The 21,434-nt window shown below is 39.1% G+C and overlaps 1 protein-coding gene across 10 annotated transcripts in view; it reads right to left on the bottom strand.

Moving 5' to 3' along the window:
* The window catches only part of NAV3 (neuron navigator 3), a 516,270-nt gene that overhangs the window by 52,391 nt on the left and 442,445 nt on the right, over positions 1 to 21,434 (bottom strand). For all 10 annotated transcript variants that reach the window (XM_072326950.1, XM_072326948.1, XM_072326949.1 and 7 more), the window contains 3 exons: positions 7,044 to 7,182; positions 3,640 to 3,910; positions 910 to 1,615 (listed from right to left, as the gene is read on the bottom strand). In XM_072326950.1, the coding sequence (XP_072183051.1) occupies positions 910 to 1,615; positions 3,640 to 3,910; positions 7,044 to 7,182 (1,116 nt within the window). The remainder of the gene's footprint in view (positions 1 to 909; positions 1,616 to 3,639; positions 3,911 to 7,043; positions 7,183 to 21,434) is intronic.

Raw genomic sequence — 21,434 nt, 5'->3', positions numbered from 1 at the left:
GCAGCGATGATGAAAAAGTCCCCCAATTCTCTAAAACTGTTGGAATAAAGGCCATGTGATGATTCAATGTCTTACTGAAAATGCATTAAGCTGTAGTTAAAGTGCAGCTCATAAATTAATGATAAATAAATGCAAAGCTTATCATGATGTGAAAAATGCATGGCTAATCATGTAAGAATCTGTTTTACTTATTACCAAGCCCACAAAACCAAGATGCAGCTCCTTCAGCAGCTGGAGATGCTGTTTCAGTAACTAGCCACCAGAAGGCAGACTTGGCTTTTTTTCCAGCAATGGAACTGCTTCACCCAAAAGCGCATACTGATTTATACATCCCATAACGTTACAGTAGGGCATCTCCAACTGCAATTTAGTTTTGATTAATGCTTTTGAAGAAAGGCATAACAAAACTGCTTGGATAATGAAACTCTTCTAGCTTGAGCTGCTGACAATGTACAAGAAAATACTTTGTTAACCTACGGAGCACATCAGTTCTCTATACAGGCTACATCACCTGTTCGAGGGACAGAATGTGCCTTAATAAGGTGTCCTATTTGTGAGTATATCAGAATATTGAGAAAGAACTTCTCATGCGCTTGAACAGTCAGTAAGAACTTATTCTAGCTTTCAAACTGTCATGAGAATGTACTTAAAATGGTCAAAGCTCAAGCAACAGCCATGGCCAAAGCTCAAGCAATAGCCATGTCACATCTGGAGAGGTTTTTAGGCCAAAGCAAACAATTGTGTTGTGGAAAAAAGTATTACCCTTTTTGCCTCTTTCTGTATTTGGTTCCCTGCTAATGGGAAAATATACTCCAAAACCCCTTTTTGCCCAGTAGACACTTGTTTGTCAAATAAAAAAAACTCTCCTTTATCTACAGCAACTCCAGGAATTCATAGAGAAGCACATACCTTCGAAATGTGGGTGATGCAATATCCGGGTATTTGGATCCTGGCTGCCTAAGTCCTGGTGTGCCAGAGGCGCTTGCTGAAGTTGGGCTGGATTTTGGGGAACTTGACAGTGAGACACTCTCAGAATCAGACACGGCCACTTTCTCCTTCTCCTTATCCGTCTGGTTGATCGTGACAGGACTGGACCGCCCAGACCCAATCTTACTTGGCTCTCGCAGTTTGCTGGCAGCAGCACCTGCAGACTTACTGCTAACATTGGAGTCGATGCTGCTGGTGCTGGAGCGGTGGCCACCTCTGCCTGGGATCCCACTGCCGCTGGACTTAGATGGGCGAGGCAGGCTTCGATACTGCAGAGTTGTCTTTGAGTTCACATGCAGAACGCCATCATCCTGGTTCTGAGAACCGTCTAAGCTTGTCTTCCGTCCCGCATTGGACTTGCCACCGATGGCTGAGGATTTGGGCATCTTCCCCAGAGTTGCTGATCCACTTGTGATGGTTGCTCCACTTGTGGTTATTATGGTAGAAGATCCCATCCCAGACTTTTTGAATCCAAAGGACCCAGTAACAGTTGATCGCCCGATACCAGAGGGAGGCTTCTTTCCTTCATCACCACTGCTCTTCCCCGCATCTGATGGAGAACGCTGAATGGAGGCTCCTTTCAGAGGAGTTTTCACTTTTTCTGATGCTTTTGCATCATCTGTTTTTCCTACATAAGAGTATATTTGAAAAGGTCACATGTGTTGAAGCTGAAATGTCTCCAAATCTAATTTTAATGCTATATGATTACAATTTCAAAATGAAAAAGTAAACAGAAATACCATCTGAAAAAAAGCAGATTCGTTTAGGACTCCTTCAGTTCCCAATAAGCAGTCAGGATCAGGTACGATACTTCAAAGTAAGTGTTGAATATTACAAATCTGAAGCCCTCCTGACTATTTCCACATTCTACACATAGCAAAAAGTGTAGATGAACAAAATACTCCAGGATGGAACATAAAAATTTTAATTTTCTGCTCTTTTCGGTTTTCTTTTTCTACTGATGGTATTTTATATATAAGAAATACTATTTGAAAGTAAAACATGACATGTAATTAACATTTCCTGAAGGGTGACATTAATTATGAATGTAGAAATCAATGGTATTTAACTGAGTTCTTTGGTTTTCACCAATTACTTTTTTAGCTTATCACTAAATTTGTTCTTTTGTTAGCTGCAAAAATTATCAGAGAGATTATGTTGTCATGGTACGAATCTTCTTGATCTATAATGATATCAATTATATGAGTTAATAGTCTCTGTCCTATCCCTAATGTCTTTTCAAGAGCCTCAAGAGAGGCTCTTCCATACTGCCTACATGCCATATATTCCTACATAAAATTATTGTGACATTCAGAAAGGTTTAAATAAGATACTCTCTTCTATCTCAAAAGAAAGTGGCAGACAAAAATGCCATTTCTGTGTTCTAGTCTGATTTATCTTTAAGCATCTACTGTATGTTCTTAGTTAGCCACAAATATTAGGCATAACAAAAACATCAATTCATATTTAATTCAAGTGATTATAGATGTTTTGGAGGTAGGTGGCCGATTTTTCTTACTGAACTAAACTTTAACAAAGAGCAACACCTACAAGTCAGAAATAAATCCACTTGAGTATTTGTGCAGTGCACATTTTATGCCACACACAGACACACCAGGACACTGATCAGGCACTTATACTGTGAACACACAGGCTATTAGTACATGCTTAAGAAATTAGAGCCTCTGTTTTGTGTCGCATGGCAGCACCTTCAACTGAACCTTCCACAAAACAGAAGACCTGGGAAACTTAGCTTGGCACATGGCTATCTTAGTAGGATCTCTTGTTTTAATTGCTATTATGAGGGTGTCACTGCTGCAACCACGTAAGCACTGACTGCTACAATGATCCTGAGTGACCTTGCAGGATCAGAGGGTGACTAATGACAGTTCCAAATGGCCAAGAAACAAAAGTGGCTCACAATGAATTCATTCTGAGAAGTTCCTTATCAGTTACCAGTACAACTGAGGGTTAATACACACTCATGCAGTGTTTCCTCATGACAGGACAAAAGCGCTAGAAAATGCCCTACACAGGATTGTTAGTGCCCTAGTAAAATGATAGATTAGAAGGTATTAATAGATGGCTTCAACCAACTTTGGATGTTTTAGTGCAAAAGTAAGTTACAAAAGTGGCTATTACTTCTGAGAAGCTTTTAGAAGATAAAAAGTCATCCGGAATAGAAGGAAGTTTGTAAAATGAATGGTTTTACAATTTTTATTTCTCAAAATACACTACAAGATTCCTATAGTACATAGAATGTGACAATTCAGGTTTAGTTCAGTAACACTAAATTTGAGTTCCCTGGTTTGACCTTTAAAGGTTAAACTTTTAAACTCAACTTTCAACCTCCTGTGATTTAAAGAATTCCCTGGTAGATACTGTGTGCTCACGTGATACTAAAACAAAATGTAATCACAGCTTATATGTTAATGTTGTTTCATAACATATTAGTCTGCAACATAGCACACAATCTTGGCTTAGAATCACTTGTGAGAATAAACACCAACACACAGTTTTTGATGTCTGCCACTCACTAATAATATCCATTAACTATTTTAAACACTTTGAAAGTCCTTATTGCTTGTAAGTGAAGTCAAAGTATAAAGCTTAATTTTTAATGCAGGAAACTGAACTACAGAAATCTCCTACCTGGGGTCTTGAGAGCACTGGTCCCTGTTTTGTGCCTGGACTGAGTGGCTCCTACTTGTGTAGTCATGCCTCTCCTCCAGGATCCTGTCTGTGAGAGGGGTGCTTTCTGCCCCCCCTTCTCTGACTCTTCAGACAGCCCTGAGGGAAGGCCTTTCCACTTGCCGCTGCTGTCTATGTTGCTGTCAAAATCTTCCTCTGGTTTCTTCAGCTCTTCAGTGCTGCCCCAAGTTTCGCTGTCTGTAACTGAGCGCTTCTCCATGTCTGTCTTCAGCTACAAGAGATTCATATGGGAAACGGTCAACTTTAGCACCTTCAGAACTTGCTGATTTAAGTCACAGGTAGGGAGAAGAATAAGCATGTTATATTTGAATTGAGGGACATGGAGAACTCTCAGCTACAGTGTCTCCTATTTTGGGAAAGACGCTTTTATTTTCAGAAGAATTCAACTATTCCCTTCATAAGTGAGCTGACAGGAAGTAAAACAGAATTTACTCTCATCATCATATGTAACACCTTATTTATTATCATCTGCCTATGAATTTCACAGAAGAATCACTGTGATGAGGGGTTTCACTAAAAGCCTGATTGGGACAATCCCTAAAGATACAACTAACCTAATTGTGTGCTGCTTTCTTGCTTTTATTTACCTGCTCAAACCTTCTGCTAACCAAGTTAGAACCACTGCTCCAGCAGCACTGATTATGCTGTACCACCAGTGACAAAGCATAACATCTCCACTAACATTATCAGTGCTGTAGCTGATGGCTTTTCTCCACATTTGCCTACACTAAGCTTAATCATTTTGATCAAGAAACCTGCTCTAGGTTTATCAGCCAGAAGAGCAGCTTTTGCAAGCAGTACCCCACCAGGAGAGAAGGTAGCCAGCTGGGCTCATGCTTACTCAGAAACTCAGACCACCACGGCAGATCCCAGGAGATCTAACAGTGCAGTGGCAGTTGCCTTCCCACAGCCCCGGGTGATAGTGGCGTACTGCAGGGAGCAGCCCAAAACACAAGCACCATACCAGCTTTGGAAGTGGCTTAAATAGAAATGCCGAAGACTGATCCTACCTCTGCTGTTGAGACTCACCATCTCTGTGCTGACAGGTTGGTTGCTGTCACCCTTCTTCCTCCGTTTTCCCAAAGCCTCCCTAGCTCAGTCTCAAGCCTTACTGGCACATCACCATCTCAGCAGCCTGTCCTCTTTCCTCCTTCATCTGTACATTTAGTCTACCTACACCTCTAACAGTAAAATCAGTGCATCGCTCAGGTATCACTACGCACTGTGTGACAGCCCTGTCCCCACACAGCCACCCTAAGCATTCCTCCAAACTGGATGGTGATCAGAAGAGAGCTATTTATTATTCTGTGTTACCACAACTCCTTCACAGAGACCCTTCTGTTGTTGTTTCCTAGGCATTGCTGTCATAAGAAGGATTAATACTGATTAGATAATCAGAGTAATCAGTTATTGTTTACACATTTGTCATATAAAGCATAGAAAGTACAAAAGCACTCAGCGCTCTCAAAATATCATACCTGTTTTAGAGAGGCTTGCACAAATTTGTGGTAAGGATTGCTGGGACAAAAAGCCTAAACAAAACTTCTACACAAATATTATAGGGTCACTCAGATGGTACATTTTCTTGGTGCTATTTTCAAATGTGTAACATTCCCAGAACTTTTCTCACAAATGAGAAGTTACAAACACATAGCTATACATTTTTTAAAGCAAACAGCACCATTTCCAAGGAGCGACAAAAACGTTTTTTACAAGCCTTTTTTTCACCATTACTGGACCCCAAAAGCAATGTTAATCCTGTTTTAGTATGTAAACAACTACAAAACATGCAATGTAAACCTCAGGATTTAGCCAGCCTGCATAGCTACAATCACGTGAAAATGGCAAAAGGGATCTCTGTGTTGCAAGATAATGTCCTGCACCTGGAAAACAGCTGGCAAAATCCTTAAATACTGTGCTTATCTCAGCTTCTGGCTCAGATTGCAGCCGGTCTGGAATACTCTGCTTTCTGATTAATCTGCTTGATGTGAAAACTAATAAAAGTCTGTTCATAGCTTTTATGACTTAACGCAATGTTGGCAGAAAAGCAGTGTTTGAAAACATGTTGCTTTTATGTTTATCAAAGAACAAATTGCAACTAGTATGGTAAGTATTTAGAAGATGAGTTTACTCAAGCAGAAAACCCAGATTGAGTTAAATGGTCAGTCTGAGATTTCTTGGTGATGATGATGATGGTGCAGTGGAAAAAGTAAGCCAGGACCCGGCTGGCTGTCACTGTTCATATGAAAAGAGAAGCAGATCTCCAGTTAGCAACCATGGGAGGACCTGACTGGATGGGAAAGCAATAGTAAAAAATGAAGAGCTCTGGCACCTGCGTAAGTACCACCTCATGAGTACAGAATTTATTTTGGAGCTTCTATTGCAGATTAAAGCAATCTCCATCCCCAGGTAACTACTTCTCCATTGTCTGTGGGGAAATAATAAATGTGTTCTCATATTGACACAGTTCACCATAACGTACATCTATCTACAAAATAGTTCCCTCAACTCCAGGCACTGGCTGCCTGCACAAGTCTCTGTGGAATTCAGGGTGTCAGTCTTGGTTCCTGGATTTTTGACATGAAATCACTGGAGGCAAAAACATTTCTCCTGTGCTGAGTTTTCTGTCTTGAGGTTCCTTGTTCATAAACAGGAGATGCCATACTGTTCTAGTGGGAGTAACTCTTCCCTTCTTTATTGATTTTTCATGAACCAAGTCCTGTAAGCAGCCTACATCACCTTTTTTATCACTTGAAATTTTAAGGGGAGCTGAGAAGAAAGATGAGGGTGTCTGGCACAAAAGCTTTTCATTATCTATCTGTCTATCTATCTACCTATATATCCATCCATCCATCCATCCATGTATGTATATACTTACATATACATGTATCATATATAAAGCTTTATATAAAGATTTATCAGGACTCTGTTTTGACACTACTCATTGCCAGCTTTCACAGAGTTGTACAAAACTTGGATAAAAGGATCAGTGTTTGTGATTTAAAAGGAAAAAAAAGATTAATTGTGAATGAAAAGTGACAGAGACCAACAAATCATGGCCAGAGTTTCATCTGCAATAGGGAACTAAATAATTAAAATTTAAGAGATAGTTAAACATTTAATGTTTCCTTAGTGGGGCTATGATTGGACAAGACTTCAAGAGATGTGTTGGTCCATATCCCCATCTAAAATACAAGCTACCATCCAGAGACAGGGCCTGAACTGGTAAAATATAAACATTTCATTTGTTTTGGAGGCATTGTTACTAAGCCTTTTGTGGTTGCTTGTTCCCACACTGCATACTTCAGTGGTGTGGCAAGAAATGGCAATGGAAAACTACTTACCTGGGCATGAGCATTCTTTCTTGACGAGGCGGTTATATTGGAGTAAGAGCTGACAGATGAGGTGGTGTTCAAATCATCTGTGCTGAGGTTGTCAAGAGTGTCACTGAGGCCACTACTAACTGAGCTGCTGTCATCCCAGCTGCAGTGAAAGAAGTACATCTACTTACATACTGTGTATCAACAGGAAGAAAGCATCTCAAAATCAACAGACACTATTACTTATTTTTCAACAGGTTTAACAGAAACTTTTCAGTCCTGTTTCCTAATGTACAATACATATTATTTTTCAGACCTTAAAATTAATTTTTCACTCACTGACAAGTGGTTGCTTGTTCAATTAATAAACAGTTGCCTTAGAAAAAATTAACATCAGGCCTAAGCAAGAAGGGTAAGTCATTAAAGCAGGTTGTTTCACGCTTCACTGCAAACACACTCGGTACACTGGCAGGGAAATCCATTAAACCTACCTGGTATTGCTAGCTAAATCATTATTAATAGCTTGAAGAGCACCTGATGGATTTCCAGGCTACAGAAAAATAGAAAGAGCATCTCTTTTGCAGCCTAATCAACTGTCAGTAGGAAGCCAGTATTTCCAAAAGTTTTATTTTCTTATCTTAAGCCTTTGTCTCATGGGTGCAGCGCCATCAAAATAGGATTCCCTGACAATACAGTCACTAGAGTTGACAGAGAACATGTTATACATCTCTCAAGAAACACAGGCTGTCAACTCCTGTTTTGGGAGATTGAGGCAAAGAATGTGAATGAGAGAGAAGCTATTCTTACAGGATTGTCACCTATCTACTTTCACAGAAGATTTGTTTTCCCATTGAAGGGAGGTGGATTAGTATTTCTCAGACCCTTCTCCCCACAACTGTTTCTCCATGCTATTACACTATGACTACCATGGCTCTTAGCTTACTGCTGTATCCAACATTATAGCTGTGTACTTCCAATTCTGCCACATTTTCACCTGTTTATCTTGCTTTGGGTTATCCCCAGTCCAGGGTTTTAAATATATATACATTGTGTCTTACTGTGAGATTGTTCTCTCTCTCGGATAGTTTTAGCCACACAGAAATTAGGTACCTCATTTAATCTATCTGCCTATCTGTGTCCTTTCTAACTAAGAAGGCTCCTAAAGGAGGCAATTTATCCTATTTTAAAATATATCACAGATTTGCAGGATGAAGGTCCATTTTATACCTCTTTCTCCCTCCTGGAATAGAAGGTTGATTAAGCTTATTACAGACACATAACCTCTGCAGAAACAAAGTTAAGTGACATGTTTAGGCATGATATTAAAATTCAAAAAAACAAGAAAGGGTACATTTTGTTCTGCTACAGCCTCTTTCACAGGCCACCTTTAGGTCAGAATTTGTAATTCAAACCCAGATTCTAAAATTCAGCCCTACAGTCTAAAGCCCAGTACTATTGCTACTAGTCATTTAGAGCAAGCTAGGAAAATAGCAGTAAATCCTGTTTTGTGAGATGCAATTAACTACTTCACCTAAGAGTTTAGAAAGTCCTAGCAGCAGCGGCAATGAATTGTGTGACAACAGAATGTGTGCTGTGATGCACCAGACAGTTCAGTGCACTAGTCTTGTATCATAGCAACTGCAGCAAGCATTACCTTCATAGTGTGAAGGGTAGAAAATCACATTAGTAAGCTACCTCGGTGACAAGGTAAATGTATTTCATAAGGCAAGAGTTTATTACGGTACTGTGCTTTCAGTATTAAGTACAATGACAATAAATAAATTAATCTTCTGCAACATTACCAGGCAATGTACATACAAGGTATTTTAAAATATGATTTCATATCAAAGCCATTATATTATAGATTGCCCACATTGACCTAAGAGCCCTCTCTGAAGCACTAGACATTTATAGTGTCTGTATTTTTCACTGCCTAATGAGATATGGAATTTCACTGATGCTAAGTGCCTTTACTGAAAAGTTATACATCACGTAAGAACATACCTTGTACAATGACTAAAATCAAGAACCTTAAGATGAATAAAAACATAAGTATTTCAAAATGTGATTTGGTTTTTGTAACGATGACATCACCTTAGCCCTTTTAAAAATAAACAGTCACATGACATATCCAAAGTACTGGGTACTTGCACAAGCAACATGAATTTCTGAGTATGACAGTCACATTGATGAATACTTTACCATCAGTTTCTCGAGACTACTTTTTCTCATTATTTTATTCTATTTCATTTTTCTACTGCTTCATTTTATACCCATATTTCTCAGTAAGAAGATTCAAAATTTCTGAATTCTGAAATAGTCCACCCAATTCACAAAATACTAACGCAGCATTTTCTCTCAACAGCTGAAGTTGTCAGGCAAAAATGATTATGATATGTTCTTTCTGTACGGCTTCTTTGCGGTGTTTCACACTCATCACACCTCACTCACCAGGAGATTATTAGTATGTTCTGGGAACACTCATGGCCATCTTCTAAGATACATTCAAGATTACTTTGACACTTCCACTATTGACCTTTCAGAGTCATCACTATATTTGTCTGGAATTTTTTTTCTCTGACAGTAGGTGCTCAAGATGTTTTCTAAATGTGAATCATAGCATCATAGAGTCATTAAGGATGGAAAAGACCACTAAGATCATCTGGTCCATCCATTGTTGAACCCTCACCACCATGTCCACTAAACCATGCCTCTAAATGCCACATCTGCGCTGTTACTGAACACTTCCTGGGATGGTGACTCCACCACTTCCCTGGGCAGCCTGTTCCAATGCATCACCACTCTTTTGGAAAAGAAATTGTTCCTAACACCTAACCTGAACCTCCCTTGTCTCAGCTTTCAGGCAGCAGAAGAGAGCACTAAGGTTTCCCTTGAGCCTTCTCCAGACTTCACAATCCCAGTTCCCTCAACCACTCCTCACAAGACCTGTGCTCCAGACTCTCCACAGCTTCACTGCCCTTATCCAGACACACTCCAGGGCCTCAATGTCTTTCTTGTAACGAGGGGGCTTCCATACCCCAAATGTTCTAATAACATTCAGAATACCTGAAGTGACACGATTACCAAAAATCTCCTTTCCCAGAAGTCATTTTTCTAAGCAGAACCTGGTTCCTTCTTGACACACTTTTTTTATACAATCTTTCTGAAAATATGTAGTAAAAAAAAAATGAAAACTGTCAAAACAGATGATATAATGACGTAATGAAGATCACTGTCCTGTGTTTATTTTACTGCATTGTCCAGAGTTGTTTCAACTTGATCAGGCAATTTAATCTCTTCTGTTTTAGCACACAGTGCTTCTGCCTTATGAGCCCCCTTTACTTGTGTCTAGATAGTATAGTAGCCATCAAATGAGTTAACATAATTTCTGGATAATGAAGATACCTCATTTAAAATTTGGAACATTTCCTGATGATTCATATTCATTTCGCCTTTACACTAGAAAAAATACATGACAAAGAAATCCAGTAAAAAATTTTATGTGCATCACTTTCAGACTGCAAACCCGTTCTTGGTATTCTGCAGCAAATTTTCACTATAACTTTTGCTTTTGTTCCTCCTACCCCTCATCAAAACAGTATTGACATTATTCATTGTCAACCTACCTAAGGGACTTAATATAGATTTTAATATGCTGGAAAGGATTTATCTTTCATTTTCATTTAGTCTTTCATTTACTTTTCTCTTTTTTAGGCATCCTACACAGTTTATGACAAGTCAGGCTAGCCCTCCAGTTCTTTAATGCCTCATGTCGCAGAAGTGAATCTTAGCTTTCTGTATCTTTGTCAAAATCTTTCTTTTATTGCAGGGTGCAGCCTCAGTTTGATTTTATTAGAAGAAAACTCAGAAAATGCAGCTGTGCTATTTGGGAGACTGAGACTATGAAAAATATGCCTTGTTTTGACAAGTTCTGGCAGCCTTATCTTTAGGAAACCCTCAGATCCCAAGAGGAATAGAAGTACTTTGTCGTTTAGCAAGTCACAATCTTCACATTAAGGATGCTCATTTTGCCTTTTATGGGAGTAATCCTATCAAAACTGGCTAATATAAAAGTCTCTTAAAAATCACACTTTATTGGGCACAGTCTTTTTAGTTTTTCATTCAGCTAATGGCCCAAAGTCCCTGCCCAGACATGTGGTAGCTCAGCTGAGCTCACCTCAATCTGCTGTGGTCTGGGGTTCAAAACACCAAACCAAGAGCAAGTCAGCAAGCCAGCTCACACTGTGAATATACATTTCTAATAACCCAACCACATACTGGTATTTGTTCTCTAGGAACATTTCATTAATTTAGTACTCATAAGATGCCCGCTCTAGGGATGAATATGAATTTTGCACTAAAGCATGCTGTCTCTTGTCATTTTTTTGTGAAGTTGAAAGACTTCTGCAAGGGGACTATATGAAGCATAACTGAAGTCTGCTTGCAACCTGCAGGTTATTAGGCGACTGCTACAACCAAAGTTTCTAACAAGTTGTATGCGAACAAAGTGTTTCTAATTTTCTTCAGAGCTTAACTTGCAAAGATGTAATGCTTGCAAGTGTACACTTTGAAACTACCATGTGCTGCAGGGATAGCTTAAAAATTAGATTACCAGCACCTCAAACTGCATATTAAATAAAACAAGGGGCCACATGTGAAGAGTAACAAGTAACACAAAATTCCAAATAACTACTTTAAAAGTGAACAACCCAACATCACATTATATAAAGCAAGGGCTCTAGATTTCAGGAAAAGTTGTTGAAATAATGACTGCCTGCAAATGTGTCTGCATAGGAAACTTGCACTCAGGTGAAACAGGCAACCCTTTTCCTACTTCTGAGAGCCTTTACAACCCCACAGTACAGCACTGATAACATTTAGCTTTATCAATACTTAATTCTGATAATTATTACAGCACTTCAGACTCACAGAGTTGAAAAGGAATCTGTACTGTAGAAGGAATGCCTCTTCAATTTGGGAGGTAGAAAAAGCATGCCAACCATGTGACAGGCACAGAATAGTGGCTTCCCTCCCAATTCCTAGTTAGATTTACAGCCAGCATTTTGGAATCCTTACTCTGAAGCATACATCATGCTAGCTGAGTTTGCCTAGGATTTTTGCCGTAATATTTTCAATATGCTTTCTGCTCAGAGGATCTGTGCCTTGGGCTTTCTTTGATGCATCAGATGTGCCTATCAGATTATTTGCACCAGCTAAAGTTCTAAAATTCATCCTCTGTTTCTATCTTGGCTGTTTCACATCCTAACAATTCCTGTGCATTTTGAAGCTAGCAATAGCACTTCCGCTGACAAACAAAGTCACTTCCGAACTGGGTCTAATTGCAAAAGGTGTCTGTGAATACTACAGAAATTCCAGTTCTCCACAAATTGCTCAAAATTCTTGAAATAAAATTCTAAACACTCCAGGAAGTCTAGGAGTCCACAACTTGCTATCTACACAGTTGGTTAGTTTCCACTATCACTCTTTGTCTCATTTAATTAGTGTGAGGTACTAAAAAGATCTCTCTGTAATAATCCTCTTATTGACCTTTCTGCTGCTTAGTTATTCTGGAAATAGCAAGGTGTCTGAAGTCAAAACGCCTAGTGCTTAACATCAGTATGTAGAGCTGAATGAAGATTATAAGCATATCCCCACAAGTATTCTCTCAAACGGAAAGATAAATTGCACTCAGCTGTGCTCATGTCACTTTTGTGTTTACGTTCCACAAGTATTCAGTTTTCTCTGCTTGAAAAAAAAAAAATCCAATTTTAAGTTCACACACTGAAGTATATCAACCAAAGAAGGAATATTTTATATGGAAAAAGACACTACTTTACACAGCAGTTGGACAAGCAGCAGAGTTCCAGGGCAAAGAGGCAGTGAAACAAGACAGAAAATACTTTATCATACAGTACATAAAAAAGAACTACAGAAATATGCAACATTTTCAAGATGTCTTGAGTGACTACCAAAAGTACAGAATGCAGATTATTGGGCAAGCAATGAATACTGAAGGTAAATGACAAGAGGAACACGGAGCTCACGATCCATGTTAGCTCCATGGATCCATTCTCTTTTCATGGTACTGGTTTTAGAAAATCAAAGCAATCTCTAATTGCAGAGAAGACACAATGGAGAGCACAACCACAATGATTCCTTCCACTCTTCCTGTTTCTTTTTTCAGCATTTTCCAATAAGCCCTTAAACTTGCCAGCTCAGTGAAGTTCACCATGCTGATAAGCTGGGTCACGGCCTGGAATCTGTTTCAGCAGCGGTGTATTTCATTAATGTTTGAAAGTGCTTCTAGCCAAAGTGGCCTCAGAAAGCACATAGAAAAGCTTTTCTCAAGCAGATCATCAGACAAATGAAAGCAGCAAGACTCCAATCAATGTGAGAATTCCGGAAAAGTCTGGTTGTTTCAGCACACCCAGCCTTTGGCAAAGCTGGACAAGTTGGAGATTTAGTTAGACACTAGGAGAAAATTGTTTTCTTAGAGGGCAGTGAGGCAGTGGCCCAGCTGCCCAGAGACGCTGTGGATGCCCCATCCCTGGAGGTGCTCAGGGATGGAGTCCTGGGCAGACTGAGCTAGTGGGTGGAAGCCCTGCCCACGACAGGGCTTGGAACTGGGCAGGCTTTATGGTCTCCTTGAACACAAGCCATTCTCTGTGACTTAAGGAATCATAGGCTGACATTTAATCATTTAAATAGGGAGCAAGCAAAGACTGAAAGGATATAGTGATATGACTGAAAACCAGATGCCCACAGCATGAAGATTAAACTTAGTGCGTCTTTCTCTACACTACTGACACAAGTTTGGCCCAGTAAAAATAAACCAAAACTCATTTACCACCAGTCCATGCTTAAGCTAGTCCCACACCCTTAAATCCATAAAGTAGGGAACACAGTCCATCAGTCAGCCTCCATAACATACTGCACAGACAAGCATTTTTCTTCTCTACCATGCATCAGTAAAATGGATATCAGCATGAAGTGCAGGCTGCTTCCATGAATCATCATTTTCTCTGTATTTCAGCACATTTCAGGGAGACTAAAATTCAGCCCTAAAACACAGACTATACAGCTACTCCCCTAACTGACTTTTGAGAAAATAATCTCTTAGCTCACTAAGAAGATAATATGAGATAATAATTGGACCCTTTTATTCAGAACAACTCCTCAATAGCATGTCAATACAACAGCTGGAGAACTTTCTCCTTCAAAGGTCAGTTCATCATGAATTAATCCATTCTACACCTTTTACTGGGCGCTCACCTGCTCATTATTCATAAAACAGACACACTGACCCCCCGCACACAAATTCAAGATGGCACAAAGTGCATAAAATCAATACTTTGTTTCAATCCACAGACTGCCGGAGCAAAACTCTAGGCCTTGAATCAAAGCAGAAACTGTCCAGGGTTATTAATTTCATTATAGCTATTCTATCCTCATAGCAAAATGAAAATGTAGTCAGCTGGACTCATACTTCACTGCCTTTTCCTCAGCAAATTTAATGCATTACCTGTCATGCTAAAACAAGTCAACCACTGAAGCATTAATCCTGCATTATTTTGGGGTCACTGATAGAAAATCATGTCATGTACATTTCAAAATGCATTTATTTAGCATATTCTAAGGAAAAAAATGTTTAAAATTAGGAAGAATAGCAATGCATTTATGGATTAGCTTTCATGTAGCATCACTTTGGGAGGATTTTTGTTTTAAATTTGAAAAAAAAAAAATAAATACATCCTACTAAAGCACAATCAGAGCAAAATGTACTTTTGCAATGTCCATTTGTTTCCATATTTCTTTTTCCACATTTTAAATATGTTCTTCAAAAAATAACTTGGCTTTAGAGCATGCAGGAAAAAAAATATAAAAATAAAATATCGATTTAATGTAAGATCTACATTTCTTGTGATAACCTTATGCACTTCAATTCTCTCATCTCAGGACCTGAACAATTCTTGACCAGAGCCCCTCTTCGGTTTGCACTTATTTCTGCGTGTAATGCTTAGTATGACATTAGCAGGACAGTGGAAAGTCAATAACTAGCCCTAAATTCATAATAGAAGATAGCTGCAATCACAATAACTAACTTGCAAAATTGAACTAGGTGTTGCCTAAATAAAACAATACATTTACAACTTAATTTTTTCCCCCCCTGGAATGTGCAGTTCTTTTTTTTGCATGAGGCAGATAAACAGCATCTATTTTTAATTACATTTCAAACAGCCAACGGAAAATACGAATATATGGGCTGAAGCAACATGTAAGGAAATAATTCCATCAAAAACTGTTGACAATATCGTAACAAACCAAGGGAGAAACGCTTTTGATGGAATTATCTTCCCACTGCTGTTTGTTATGTTTTTAATCCACTGTTTGGATGCAAGAGATGTTTTAATTTTTCAAATGCAGATTCAGACAAGCTAATTAACACCAGTTGAACAGACGTAAATAAATAAATTACAGAGCCTATGCAATTCTTCACAAAATACAAAACCACTTTACTCCTTGCTACCTAGCCTCTGTAAGAAGTAGAAATGTCATTCTTCATTCTGTAGATGGTCAATTTGCATCCCTCCAGTACTGAGAGATGTGAGATCCTGCAAGCATAAAGAAATATCTCACAGAAACCACATTTGAATTTAAAGGAAAATCGTTTAAAAAACACCCTGAGATAAGCACAATTTGCCATTCACCACTGCAAACTGCCAGTCAGATTCAGCTGAGGGGAGAAAGGGGCGCTGAGAAAAATCAAGGCTCTTCGCTCAACCTCACCTATACAGCACATGAAGAAACTAAACAGATCCTGCTGATAATTGCTCTGAGAACTCCTCCCAGTAATGACTTGCCTGATGTCAAAGTTCTGATTTCTTGGTAACATGCTCTCTGTGCATAGTCTCTTACTGTTAAGAATTTCTGTTGCTAGAATATCTACTCTGTTTTTGCTTATGTACAGGGATTTATTTTTCCTGCTAATGACTGAATTCAATCTAAAGAAAGAACATATATAACTATGCTAGCAGAACAATGCAACCTAAATCTCTGTTTGTTCTGATCATGATACTTTTTTTTCTGTACAATTCCAACACTTAAAACCAGCAGTTTTTCCACAGTTTTCCTATTGCAGTAAAGCAAGGTTGGGAACTGTTTATGGCTTTTGATATGCAGTTGTTACCCCTCATAGTTTTGTTCCCTCTCCCCACCCCCACCCCCCCCCCCGTTGACTCTCCTCACCTTCCATCCCCTGCCCTCTCCTTTTTCCTTTCCTTTTTCCTCCCCTTCCCTTCCCTCCTCTCTCTCCTTTCTCTTTGGGAAGCAAGGGTGTCCTCCCACATCCCCCTTCTTCAATGTAATTTCTCCCTGTATGTCTGAAGACAGTGATGGTTTGAAAGGTTATTGGTTTGCTGAGTTAAGCAACAGGTTGTGACTGTGGGAAAAGCTGTTAGGTTGATGTCTGAAGGGGCTTTTAATAAAAACCTTCACCATTGAAACACTTCCAGAGCTTGATCCGCATAAATATGTTCAGTTAAATGGGTAAGCCTATTATTTGAAGTCTAATGGGCTTACTTGCTTATAGTCAGCATCACAGCAGTTTGGCTAACAAACAAGCTGAACACAAAACTGTTTCTTTTCTTGTTTTTATCTGTTGAGGTTGTTGTTTGCACTTGTTGCTCTTCTCAGAGTTTGGTAAGTAAGCCCCAGATTATTGCTTTAGTAAAAAGGAGAAGGGGACTTTCTCTTCGTTCTGCATGGCCTGATTTTTAGTGTTGTTTAAGTATGGAAAGAAGGCTGAAATGCTTTGTACACATCTGGCCTTCAGGCCCTTGCTCATCGCTTGTCAGCATGATTTTGATGGTTTTGAAAAGGGGGCCCATTTCAGTCTCTATCTTAGCATTTTGGAAGGAGAAGAATAATGAATGATATCCCTAAAGGGATACAAACAGCTGCCTGAGAGGATTTACTACTCTAACACACCAGGACCTAACCAAGTGCTTAATGAATGTGGTTCTAAACTTTCAGGGATTCCAGGATGATGGGGATGCACACTGAGTTCAGCACCAAGGGGCAGAAAGTGGTGGTGGGAGAGGACAAAAAGTGATAAAAGCCCTCTGGCTCATCCTCTTCAGGCTGTGGTTGTGTGCTAGAGGAAGGGTAGCAGCAGAACAGACTGGATGGTGGAGACACTGGCACATGAAGAGCTTTATATACCCACAAGACTGTGAGTGCCAGGCCCACAGCATCCTACCTGGGACAGTTACCTGTCGGGCCCTGGTGGCTGAGCTCTAGCAGTCAGTTCACTTGACTGCACAGGACAACTCACCTCAAAACCAGTTTCAAACTCTCTGCAAACTGATGATTATATTGGGGTTGCAAATATGAGGGTTACAACTAAGACACATTTTCAGTGCAACTTATTTCTGTGGTTGTGTGAACTTTTAAACAGCTTTAGTAACACAAAAAGCAAGTTTGCTATTTGTTGTTGCCACCCCAAAAAGCCCAGAAAGCTCAAAATTGCTAAGTGGAGAAATAAAGTTATCATGAAAAAGAAAACCCAGTAACAAACAAAAAATCCACAAAAAACATTGCAGTTCTTCAATGCAGTTATTTCTTGAGAAAAAAAGGAGAAAAAAAATACAATAATAGATGGGCAAGAAGCCTGCAGTTCTGCTGGAATCAGAACAAAAAGGAACGGCATCGTCTTCACCTCCTGCTAAGAGAACAAAGAATGAAAATATTCTGTAAAGTTACACAAATAATCAGGATACAGGAAAGTCATCAAAAGATAAGAAAAATGTGGAAAGATGATGGATTGTGGTGCAGAGAGACACCAGTGCTCGTATCCTGGATGCACACTGGATGGATGTTACTCAGAAAGGTCAGAGCAGAGAGTCTGAGGAATGAAATCATCTCCACCTGGGCACAGAGCAGAGACAAAGGGCACTAAAGACACCAGCACACAGCCTGAAGCAATGAGACACTCCCATACAATGCAGCCATGGAAAGAACAGTGTGTTTACATCATTCAAGTATTTTGTGTGTTTACTTTTCACCTGTAATTGCCCTGTTCTGTCCCATTTAACCCAAAATTCAGATAATCTTTGCTCTCTGACAGACCAGATAAAATTATTGGAGACTGGGGAAATGAAAGGGCAGAGGCTACCTCAGTAATGAGAACAGGTTATATCAGATGGGACCTCTGATACAAACTTACCATACAATATTTACTACTACAGCTCTAGAATTAATCAGTGTATATAATGTCAACAGCTTTTTCCCTAATAAAAATATTAATTTTCAAGTGTAAACCTCAAAATGTCCATTTCCAGGAAAAGTACAGGTTTACTGGAATACCTGTGTATCACAAAATGTCACAAAATGGTTTTGAATTAATGTATTTAAGGGTGAAGGGATACATAACCATATTTTTGTTAATATTCAAAGTCACTGTGCTAATGCATTTTCTTACAAATAAAGGAGATAGGAATAAATATAAGAGTAGGAACTTTTATGCAAGTATTTAATTTGTAAGAAGTAAAACAAAACTACCATTCTCCATTTGCAGCAGTGCAGAAGAAGTCCCTGCCAAAAACACCACTCCCTTATCTTGATTATATTCCTTCAATCACTGCGAAGGCAAAGCAGATATTACTGCAAAAGCAGCAGAATCACAGAGACAATTCTTCATTCACTTTAGTATGTTTTTTGACTTTTTCCAAAGAAACAGTCAAACAAAACAGAACAGAGTTAGACCTCTGACCTTCCTCTACTTCTTGCTAACTCACTGGCTTAAGAAAGACACTCGCTCTCTCAGCCTTCCATCAAAGCTCTGCTCTTCATAGGGCAGCACTCAGTGTTCCCATTGCAAGTAACGGCAGTTTGAATGGTTCACTCTGAACATGATGTAGTACTTAAAGAATAATAATCCCATTCTAATTTACTGATCATAAAATATTTAAACACAGATGATCATTAATAAACTAATAATAAAATGAGTTCAAAATTCAATTTCTACACCTTTGTGAAAACTGGAGATTGGCGCACGGTGTTAGAACCACCGCTTGCAACTCTGGAGGGCCCGGGTTCGAATCCCCCCTGTGGCGCAAGAGGCAGAAGTGCCGCTCTGCTACACTAGAGGGCTCGAATCTCGGGAGTTGGACTCGATGATCTCTAAGGTCCCTTCCAACTCACACAATACTATGATACTAATATATACACACTATTCCAAAGCAAATCAGTTACAGGGTACTCTAAATTCAAGAGTGCAGCATGGCATGTGTCCTTCCCCTCCTCCAGTGCTGCTTATTTTCTCCTTGAGAAAAGGGACCTGATTCATGCAATAGAGTAAGTACCCCTTTTCTTTTGGCCTCAGACTCATTCTTCAGAAACACAGACATTGGGCCAAAACATCACTGGAATTAGTTCTTGTGAAGAGCAAGACAGGAGGATCCCAAACCCAAACCCAAACCCAAACCCAAAGCTAGTTGCAGGAGCTTGCAAATAGACTTTTACATGGATCAACCAGATGCAACCACCAGGAGCATCCCCCATATGGTACAGGTAAGTGCAAAAAAACATTACAGGGCTCCTGATCCTTAAGACAAAAGATACAGATGACGTCTTGGAGCCTGCTGAGAGCAATGAGCTGCTTGGCCTCCCCCCTTTTGCTGCAACACTGCTATTAAAAGCATTCAGTATAGTTGAATTTGACAGGTTGCTGGTTCAGGCCTCTGGTAATACTCAACTCCATGAAATGAGATGGCTTACATTGGGAAGTCTATGATGATGTAAAATAAACAAGCTGACTGTGCAGTGTGTGTCCAGTTTGTTGCATCTTCTTCCCTTTTCATTAACAAAAGAGTCTGCTAGTAGAAGTCAAGACATTTCTTTGAAATAAAGAAATAAATACATCTGACATCCTAGGACCACTTGATTTTCTGTTTAGTATAGTTTCACCTTACCAAGCACTTTAGTTCAGGTTTTCTAACACATCTTTCCAGTAGACCTTTGGTTGGCTGTTTCTTTTTCCGTTTCTTGTTGTTGTTGCTGTTTTATGATACACAAACTTCTAGCAGAGTTTGAAGGAAATCCACACTATTTTATTTATAGCACTATTTCTGAAACTCATTTCTTTTAAAATCCCCTGCTCAGGAGGACTTGAAAAAGCACAAATCTCCTGGGGAAGAAACAAAACAAACTGAGTTATAACTGGCTTGACAAAATAAATTTTAAATTGAAAAGCAGGAACAGGTGACAAAAATGTAATGTATTCCATAAAGTAGTGCATGATTAAATGCCAGAGCCTCGCTAGTGTTTTTAAAAGAATTAGGGATCTGTAAGAGTAATGCAAATATTTTTATATTAGAATAAACATGAAAAACTTTACATTCTTAGGTATAAATTATCCTTAAACATCTTTGTTCTAGGATTCAGATTGTCCTAGAACTTTCCCTTGGAGAAAAGATGTTTCCATTATAATCAGACCATAACTTACAGTGCCTTTAGCATTTATTTCTGAGTGACTTAAATTCTAAATTAGATGATACGTGGCATTGTTTTTTTTTTTTTTTTTTAATGATGTGTGGAATCTGAGTAAAGACCAAGCTTAGGAGCCTAAACATGTGACACCTAAGAAGTTAAGAACATGATTAAATGTTCTGATTTTGCCAAGATATTACACATCCTTTAGTCTGTTGAGAAACAGTCCGCCTAAAGTTATAGCAAATAATCCATCTGAGCAGGGAAAGGAGGAAGGATTCCTATTGACTTACTTTCCATCTAGCACTCCCATGTGTCAGACAGATTAACTTACATCTTTACATTATCAGAATGCATTTTTTTTCCTCTTTTTGTTTTTAAAGCTTGAAGGGGGAGGAGTTGGTTTGCTCCAGAGCACTAAGTTTCCATCTTTTACACACTGCTGCTTTCCATTCCTCTGAAATCAATGAACTTTACAGTACTGAAAAAAATAATAACAATAATGGGAAACCAGCAAAATGTTCTGCTTAACGCTGCTTGAAGAGATTCTTCCATCTCAGAGTTAATCATTTCTAAGTCAGGTTATGAATGCACTGTACATCAAACTTGACAGCTTTTCCCATAGAAATGTTGTGCTTGACAATTATTTTAAGTGAGCAAGTGATGAATATTTATATCCAAAACCTAAATTCAGTGCCTCCTTGCTCTTCAAACTAGGTATCTGTTTTCCTCTACCTTTTACAATAAATGCTATGTGCTCCTTGCAGAAGGGCTGGGTAACAGGCAACAGGGGGACAAACTGAATTCTCTTTACAAGACCAGAATTTCTCTTTCAAAAGAACCTGTGCCCTCCAGGAGCTAAATATTTGTGGACACACCAAAATGTTGCCTGGTTCAAGCAGATTAGTTCCTAAATTGAGTATACAG

This window comes from Excalfactoria chinensis, chromosome 1 (assembly GCF_039878825.1).
Source record: "Excalfactoria chinensis isolate bCotChi1 chromosome 1, bCotChi1.hap2, whole genome shotgun sequence".
Taxonomy (NCBI): Eukaryota; Metazoa; Chordata; class Aves; order Galliformes; family Phasianidae; genus Excalfactoria; species Excalfactoria chinensis.
Note: the sequence above shows the minus strand (reverse complement) of the source record. Positions and strands in the feature narration are given on the sequence as shown.